At 43.3% G+C, this 9,461-nt stretch overlaps 1 protein-coding gene across 1 annotated transcript in view; it reads right to left on the bottom strand.

Moving 5' to 3' along the window:
• The window catches only part of HYDIN (HYDIN axonemal central pair apparatus protein), a 390,515-nt gene that overhangs the window by 65,810 nt on the left and 315,244 nt on the right, over positions 1-9,461 (bottom strand). Inside the window, exons 60-63 of the mRNA XM_023210374.1 lie at positions 6,712-6,863; positions 6,412-6,601; positions 1,940-2,042; positions 1,428-1,715 (exon numbers count right to left, since the gene is read on the bottom strand). Of these exons, the coding sequence (XP_023066142.1) occupies positions 1,428-1,715; positions 1,940-2,042; positions 6,412-6,601; positions 6,712-6,863 (733 nt within the window). The remainder of the gene's footprint in view (positions 1-1,427; positions 1,716-1,939; positions 2,043-6,411; positions 6,602-6,711; positions 6,864-9,461) is intronic.

Here is a 9,461-nt window from a genome sequence, read left to right as displayed (position 1 = left end):
ATCCATCCATCCATCCATCCATCCATCCATCCATCCATCCATCCATCATCTACACATCCATCCCTCTATCACTTCATCTATCCATCATCTATCTACTCACCCATCATCTACCCATCCATCCATCCATCCCTCTATCCCTTCTATCCCTCTCCTCATCCATCCATCCTTCTATCCATCCATCCATCATCCATTCACCCACCTTAACCCTCACATCCATTTGTACAAGAGAAAACATAGGTCCCCAACTCCATTTGTTCGGTGAGAAAATATTATAAAGGATTGGGATTGCCAGATAAAATAGAGGAGTCCCGGTTACATTTGAATTACAGATAAGTAATGAATAATTTTTAGGATAGGTATGTCCCATGCCATGGTTGGGATATACATATACTAAAAATTATTCAGAGTTTAACCGAAATTCCAATTTATTGGGGAGTCTTGTATTCTGATTTGCTAACTCTGGCAAACCTATAATGGGCATGAAATCTGAGTTCTGAACTTAGATTCACTGCTGGCTCCTGCTTGATCCTTCATAAGAGTGATGTCACCCTGTAGCCTCAAACAGAGCTGAAACACCAGGTATATGAGGAGTGTTGATTTCAACCCACGTTGTGCAGACCACCTAATGGTACATTCCAGGACTTTAATTAAGCTTCTAGAAAAACTATGGGACTCTGTTTATAGCTCACTTTTTAGCAACCAACCATGTAATTAGGGCGCTTAACCAATGCTTTCTGATGATAACAATTTGATGATAAATTTTTCCAACACCCAAAAATGTCAATTAAATGAAGCTTTAGTGCTTGATAGATTGCAGCACAACATGTCTTAAGCTTTAGTATAAAAACACATCACCTGGGATCTTGTTAAAATGTGGATACTGATTCAGCAGGGCACGGTGGGTCTGAAACCCCCATTTCTAACAAGCTCCCAGGTGATGCTGATGCCATAAGATCTCAAACTGCTCATTGAATAGTGGAGCTGTGCAGAGTGATGTTCTAGAAGTGCCCAAACCTATACTCTCTCTAATTAAACAAGACAGACAATGCCAACACAAGCCAGCTAATAAATGCAGACAGGAAAAACTGCAAGACATTTATGTGCTTATTAGTTGAACTGGAATTTGAATATCAAACTATAAGCTCCCTAAGAGTAGAGACTTCCTTGTTAATTTTGAAACTCCAGGGATCAGCATGCCCGGAACATGTACTTGGTGCTCAATACATGTTCATCAAGTGAACACATGAATAAATGGGAGGATGGATGCCATGACTGAGCCAGGCACATCAGCGCATAGAGTAGTGAAGAGGTCAGTCAGTCCTAAATTCTCAGGGAGTTAACCAACCCGTTATTTAAATTTAACTCTCATTTAAAACAAATGACCCAATAGCCAACACCTGTCAACACCTCACTACTGTTTCTCCCACCTGCCACCAAGTCTTCCATATCATTGTCCTCGACTATCTCTGTGAACTCAGAGATACTTATGTCTTCCTGGCTGGTGGGGGCCACCAGCCCGTGGATGTTGTCCAAGGTGATGTCATCCTCATAGCCCTCTCCCACCATGTGGATGGTGGTCTCCTCATATTGGTTGTTGATCACTGACAAGTGGATGATACCTCTCATCCTCCCAACCTTCTGGGAGTGGAAAAAGACATCAAATTCAGCTGTATCTCCAGGAGATACAACCAAGGAGGCTGTATGAGCTTTCTTTGCTGCAAAGAGAAGAGAGAAGGTATGATTTAGAACCAGTTTCAAGAAATGTATATCTATAAAGATCCTGGTTGAAGGGAAAGTAACCCTAGAATGGGCACGAGCCTTAGCTAGACGCCAGTGGTGATGAGACTGGGCATTCCCCTCTGGTTGGGCCTTGAGCGGTACCCTAAAGAAGCAGCTACTGAGATCCATTGCCTTCTAGAAGCACCCTCCCCACACTTACCTTTTTCATGTGGTTTGTTTTCCTCTGTGATGTAGATGTATGAGGTGCTGGGCCTCCCTTTCAGGGAGAAGACTCCTAGCTCATCCTGCAGGTCAACATGTAGCTGGCAGAAGGAAAGCAGGGATGAGTGCTAGGCTTACAGGTTGCTCATGGGCTTTGAGTCTGGGGTGAGATACTGTACTGTGTTTGGGGCAGGACCCCAAAAAGTTATTGTGCCCAGTATTCACTTTTTTGAATTTCTTATTGAGAGAGAAATAATAAATATTAGACCTGGAGAGGACAAAAGAACATTCAGTCAAATCAGCCCTTGTTATCTGAGTGAGGAACTGGAGGTCCAAAGAGTATGCAGAACTTTCCAGATCACGTAGGTACATAGTGTTAAAATGTGGTTGCCAACACCTCTGTCATTAACAGAGGCAGTTATAGAATATACGCTAGGGTAATAAAATGGAAATGAATACTTATAATTCTATGAGGGCCTGCATTGATGTGAATTTCTAAAAAAACAGTATCTCCTAGGTGCTATGCATTAGTTTAGTTGCCTGATAGTGTCATGTTGAGCATCCTACCACAATAAGAGGAAAAACAAGGTGGGCATTTGATCTACTTGGAGAAAGTGGTGGTTTCTGGCCCATTGTAAGGAAGATAAGACTAAAGCTATGCATCTGATTTCAGATATGAGACATCAGCAGGCATTGTTAGAAGGTAGTAATGTTGGCACCATCGTGAAAAAGATTGAATATAAAATATGAGGCATGGAGAAGGCAGAAATAGTGGTATCACATGGGAAGCTTCTGAGATAAAACATTACGTATTTAGAAACAACTTTAATAAGAAACTATATGGAAGAATTATATGTAAGAATATTGACATAAAAGATCTAAATAAGTGAGTGGAAATCCTAAATGTTCCTGGTGGAGCGTCTAAATATTCTGCAAGTAGAAATCCTCCTGGATTGAGAGGCTTCCCAATGGGATTTTTAAAGAAGCATTACAAAATAATTATAAAGCTCATTTGAGAGATTAATGGGTGAAAATTGTTAAGAAAAACGACAAAAACAGGGAGTGGGTGGATAGGAATTCACTGAACTAGATGCTAAAACATAAAGCCACAATAATGGAAACAATGCTAGGTAACCTGAGCTCAAGGCAACAATAATTGCTAGACTAAACATGTAAAAAAAATTTTTTTTAAAGTATCTCTTCAGAGCTATGAAGAGAATGAGGAGTAAATAGACCAGGATCAGTGAGAGTATAGAAATCCAGCAAGGTCAGTCTCACTTTCTGGGCAGTTTTTGTCCAGAGCATTTGCCAATCAGGAAAAGTTAAGACAGGAGGCTTGTCTGCACCTTTTTTTTTTTTTTTTTTTTTTTGATATGGAATCTCACTCTGTCACCCAGGCCAGAGCGCAGTGGCGAAATCTTGGCTCACTGCAAACTCTGTCTCCTGGGTTCTGCCGATTTTCCTGCCTCAGCCTCCAGAGTAGCTAGGATTACAGGCACGAGTCACCATGCCCAGCTAATTTTTGTATGTTTTTAGTAAAGACGGGGTTTTGCCATGTTGGCCAGGCTGGTTTCAAACTCCTGATCTGCCCACCTCAGCCTCCCAAAGTGCTGGGATTACAGGCATTGTCTGTACTTTTGATGGTCTTTTGGTGCTAAGAGGGCAAAAATTCAAGGCCTGTGGAAGGTGAGAATGCTTTCTTCTGGTCTGGGACCTCATTAAGATGAAAGGTGAACTGGATATAAACCAGCTTTCCCAAGGATGGCAATCCTGCTCTAAGTTCTGGGTAATCCAGAAAATCTCAAACCCTAACACTGGCTTAAGGTGATCCTGAATTTCTAGTGCCCCCAAGTGTTGGGCAGAAGCAAATGAAAATTGCCTCTAAAGAAAAATATGATCCTTAGTTTAATGATTTCTAAATAACTTTTACCATGTAATACCCAACACATAAATAGAAGATAACTAGGCACGTGAGGAGGCAGGGCAACATGGGCAAAGATGAGTAGAAAGAGTAGAAAAAGATGAGTAGAAATATCAGAAAGAGACACAGTGACTTTGGATTTCGGAATTATTGGGTACAGACTGCAAAATAGCTATGATTACTGTGTTCAAGAAATAAAAGTCATGTCTGACAATTTCAGCTAGAAACTGTAAACATGAATTATTCAGATTTTTAAAACAGCCTAATAGAAATTCTAAGATTGAAAAATGTAATAACTTAAGGGCTTAATGGAAACTTTAACAGTAGATTCAATACAGCTAAAGGGAGAGTTAATAAACTGAAGACAGGTCAAAAGAAATCATGCAGAATGAAGCCCAGAGGAAAAGTGAGTGGAAAATACAGTGAGACTGAGAGAGACAGAACATATAGTAAGAAGGTCTTCTGTATATTTAATTATCATCCCAGAAGGAGAGATTAGAGAGAATGAAATAGAAACAATATTTAAAGACATGTCTAGAAAATTTCCAAAATTAACTTAACTTTAATCCACAGAATCAAGAAGTCTAGTGAATTCTAACAAGGATAAATTAAAAGAAGTCCACTTCTGGACATATCATAGTAAAACTGTAGAAAACAAAGTGAAAATGTAAAAGGCAGTCAGAAAAAAAGAATGCCTTAAAGTAGCAGTCCCCAACTTTTTTGGCACCAGGAACTGGTTTCGTGGAAGACAATTTTTCCATGGACCAGGCACTGGGGAATGGTTTTGGGTTGCAACTGTTCCACTTCAGATAATCAGGCATTAGATTCTTATAAGGAACATGCAATCTAGATCCCTCACATGTGCAGTTCACAATAGCTGTTTGCACTCCTATGAGAATCTAATGCTGCTGCTGATCTGACAGGAGGGGAGCTCAGGTGGTAATGTGAGTGATGGAGAGTGGCTGTAAATACAGATGACCTTTTGCTTATTGGTCTGTGGCCTGGGGGTTGGGGACCCCGTCTTAAAGAACATTTTAGACTTACAGCTGACAACTCAGCAGTAACAATGGAAACCAGAATACATTAGAATAATATCTCCCATTTGCTGAAAGAAAACAACTGCCAAACCGGAATTCTATAGCCAGTAAAAATGATGTTAAAAATGAAGGAGAAATAGAGACTTCACCACCAGCAGACTCACATTAAGGAAATACTAAAGAGTATTCTTCATTTGGTAGGAAAAGTGTCTAAGATGGTGATATGGTTTGGCTGTGTCCCCATTCAAATCTCATCTTGAATTTTAGCTCCCATAACTTCCACTTGTCGTGGGAGGGACCTGGTGGGAGGTAAATGAATCATGGGGGCGGGTCTTTCCCAGGCTGTTCTTGTGATAGTGAATAAGTCTCACAAGATCTGATGGTTTTATAAATGGGAGTTCCCCTGCACAAGCTCTCTTGGCTGCCACCATGTAAGACATGTCTTTCTCCTCCTTTGCCTTCTACTGTGATAGTGAGGCCTCCCCAGCCATGTGGAACTGTGGGTCCTCTTTTTTCTTTATAAATTACCCAGTCTCAGGTATGTCTTTATTGGTAGCATGACAACTGACAAATACAGATAGAAAATTGGAGACCCAGGAATAAAGAGCAATAAAAATGATTAATAAATGAATAAACCTAAATGAGCCATAAAAGGATAAACAGTAAGAACAGCAGCAATAACAACAGTAGCAATGTCTTGTAGGGTTTAAAATATTTAGAGAATCCCAAGCCTTCCACAAGTTGCTCCATTACTGTATCCTTTCATTTTTATCTTCCTTGCTCTTCTACCTCTACCTATGCTCTCATGAAGCTGGGTGCTTACCAGCTCCTGCAGTAGCGTGCATTTTTTTTTTTTTTTTTTTTTTTTTTTTTTTTTTTTTTTGGCTTCTGCACCTTTGAAGCTTTCTCTCTCTTTCTGGTTTGCATGGACTGCCAAATGCCCACTGAAGGCATTGCTGAAACCCAGCTCCTTCAATGAGCCCTGTTCAAATGTCATTTACAGTGAATTTTCCCTTTATTGTCTAGATGGGAATAGATCTTTTTCAAAAGTCCTACAGTCCCTTGCAAAGCACAATACATCACTATTTTGTAAAATAAAACCACAATTTAATCATCGAATCAAAATACATTTGGATGTTGTATTTCTTACCCCTACTGAAGTTTCTTTTATTGTCTTACTTTTATTGCAAATGCAACGTTCATTACAGAAAACAATTAAAAACTAAAGAAGATATTAAGAATACCCATAATCCTGCCCACTCAGCTTGGTGCACGTCACCGCACGCTACCTTGGACAGCAGTTAATGATATATTGTGGAATCTGGTTTCCTACTTTCCCTGTGGACAAATACCATGCCAGATTCCCCTCTGCAAGTCTGTGACACACAGGTTAATGTATGCGGATCAACAGAGAAGTCCTCATACATTAGGCATGGCAGAGGCCCCAATGGCAGAAGTGTAACTTCTGGATTCTTCTCCCTTTCAGCCTCATGCTTCATCCTCGAGTATTACCTGGGCAGGGAGGACGCCATTGTTCTTGAGGATGAGAGGCAGCTTCTCTGAATGACCAAGCAGAAGCCTCTTAAAGAGGATTAAGGGGTTTCCACGTTGGTTATGAAGAATTGGCCGCACAACCGTCACTCGCGGGAGGTTCCCCTCGCCAGCGATGTCAAACACGAGGCCTCGGCTCTTGGCCAGGGTGCTGTAGGGACAGGAAGATTGTAGACTGTCAGTCTGGCGTGGTGGGAATGACACTCCCTAGGGAGTGTGGCCTGCAGCCCTGCTGCAGGAGAGGGAGCTGGGAGCTGGTACCTGGGCAAGCCATCCAAGGTAGCCTCAAAGATGCACTGGTAGTTCTGCATGATCTGCGGGGTGAAGGACACCGTGGCAAAGGCATGGGAATGACTGGCAATGCACATCTTGTTGGGTTCCACTTCAAAAATGTCGGTGATGCGGGCAAAGGGCTGGTGATGGGAGCAGAGACCAGAGTACGTCAGCGCCACTATGCCCAGCTAATTATTATCATTTTTTTTGTACATATGGGGTTTCGTCATGTTTCCCAGACTGGTCTCAAACTCCTGGGCTCAAGTGATCTGCCTGCCTCGGCCTCCCATAGTGCTGGGATTACAGGTGTGAGCCACCGTGCCTGGCCGGTGCTGGTTGTTAAAATGTGGAGCTGAGCTGGGAGCTGGCTGAATCACATGCAAGATGAGAAAGCTAGATGAGAGAATGGAGAAATGGAAACCTTGTGAGAGAGACATGTGGCCGCTGACAGACGGACAGAGCATCCGCTGGTCTTCTAAAGGGTGGACTTCAGGTGATGGTGCCAGTCTCAAGGAGTCCTGGCCACGTGATGTGTTCTGACCTGTGTCTGAGGTGTCCGATTCGCTGCAGTAAGCCTTGCTTTGTTTGGGCTAATCTGAGAGGGTTTCTGCTCCTTGTAACTCCAAGAACCTTGGCTAGAGCAACCTCCCACAGCACTTTATCTGTTCGCATCTTGTGGCAGCATTTTGAGACTGTACAGAGCCCTGGCATGGCCTTAAAAGGATTTTTCATTCTCATGGGAAGTAGGTGGGATTCAAGACTGACTGTCCCCTCTTGATCTTAAACTGAGGGTACTCAGGTTTCTTTTTGCTTTTTCCAAGGGATAGCCTTCAAGTCTGTGAACTAGGGTAGAGGAGAACATGTGATTTCTGCAAATCCTCTTATAAAGTCTCTCTTTAGAAATCAGGCTTGCGGTTGGGTGTGGTGGCTCACTCCTGTAATCCTAGCACTTTGGGAGGCGGAGGTGGGAGGATTGCTTGAGCCCAGGAGTTCGAGACCAGCCTGGCCAACATGGGAAACCCCGTCTCTACAAAAAATACAAAAACTAGACAAGCATGGTGGTGTGTGCCTGTAGTCCCAGCTACTCAGGAGGCTGAGATGGGAGGATCACTTGAGCCCAGGAAGTCAAGGCTGCAGTGAGCCATGATGGTGCCACTGCACTCCAGCCTGGGCAACGAGAGTGAGACTGTCTTAAAAAAAGAAAAAAAAAAAAATTAGTCTTGCTCTTTTTTTGTTGTTGTTTTTTTGAGAAGGAGTCTCGTTCTGTTGCCCAGGCTGGAGTGCAGTGACGCCATCATGGCTCACTGCAAGCTCTGCTTCCCGGGTTTACACCATTCTCCTGCCTCAGCCTCCCGAGCAGCTGGGACTACAGGTGCCTGCCACCTCGCCCGGTTAGTTTTTTTGTATGTTTTAGTAGAGACGGGGTTTCACCGTGTTAGCCAGGATGGTCTCGATCTCCTGATCTTGTGATCCGTCTGTCTCAGCCTCCCAAAGTGCTAGGATTACAGGCCTTGCTCACTTTTTATGTTTTTAGTACAGAATAGGGAGAAAGCTGCTCCTTAGTATCCCAAATAAGATCAGAGAATAGGCCAGGCGTGGTGGCTCACGCCTGTAATCCCAGTACTTTGGGAGGCCGCGTTGGGTGGATCATGAGGTCAGGAGATTGAGACCATCCCGGCTAACACGGTGAAACTCTGTCTCTACTAAAAATACAAAAAATTAGCCGGGCGTGGTACTGGACGCCTGTAGTCCCAGCTACTCGGGAGGCTGAGGCAGGAGAATGGTGTGAACCTGGGAGGCAGAGCTTGCAGTGAGCTGAGATTGTGCCACTGCACTCCAGCCTGGGCAACAGAGCAAGATTCTGTCTCCAAAAGAAAAAAAAAAAAAAATCAGAGAATGACTGGGTGTCACCAGAGTCTGAAGGAAGTCATAAAAGGGATTATGTAGTCTCCCCAACCATACCGTTCTGCGTTGACATTCCCCCAGGAATGCACACTCCATATGTAGCTCTAGGCTGACACCAACACCCTTGGTGACTTCCCCACCACGCTCAGCTGTGAACAATGCCAGCTCCAGGGCCTGAGGACTTCCTGGGCCCAGATTCGACTTTCGGGCAGAGAACTGAAGCAGCCGCCATAAAACTAGAGTATTTGCTACACATTGGATTGGAAATTAAGGGTGATGGAAACCCATTGATTAAGACCTCTCTTGGTATCCTGAATTTTCTGTTCTGCTGTGAAAAAAAGTATGATGTGACTCAGACAGAAAAGGCAATTTCGAGCCTGGCAGATGCCTGAATTGGGGAATTATTTCATCTTGTATGTGGATGAAGCTTGGCTTTAAGCCCAGCCCTATATTCTCAGGCTCTGGGACCTAGGGGAAGGATTTAGCTTTTTAAGCCTCAGTTTCCCTAACTGTAGAATTGGGATAATAATACAAAGTCGGAAGAGTTGTTGTGAGGGCAAAAGGAGGCAATAAATATAAATCACTTAGCACAGTGCTTGTCACATGGGAAGGGCTAAAAAATGCTCACCATTTCACCTTATCCTCAGAATCTGATGCCCCCAAATCTCCCTTACCAGCAGAATATGCAGCTGGAGGCAGGCCTGTCTGGAGTTGGCGCTCACTTTAGCCTCTCCCCACCATGCTTTGTCTATTTTAGGCACATAGTGAGCGTTTAATGGAGGAATGCTGTTTGCTCGTTCATGCGTACTCATTTATCACAAAGGTACCCGGAG

This window comes from Piliocolobus tephrosceles, chromosome 17, assembly GCF_002776525.5.
Source record: "Piliocolobus tephrosceles isolate RC106 chromosome 17, ASM277652v3, whole genome shotgun sequence".
Lineage (NCBI taxonomy): Eukaryota > Metazoa > Chordata > Mammalia > Primates > Cercopithecidae > Piliocolobus > Piliocolobus tephrosceles.
Note: the sequence above shows the minus strand (reverse complement) of the source record. Positions and strands in the feature narration are given on the sequence as shown.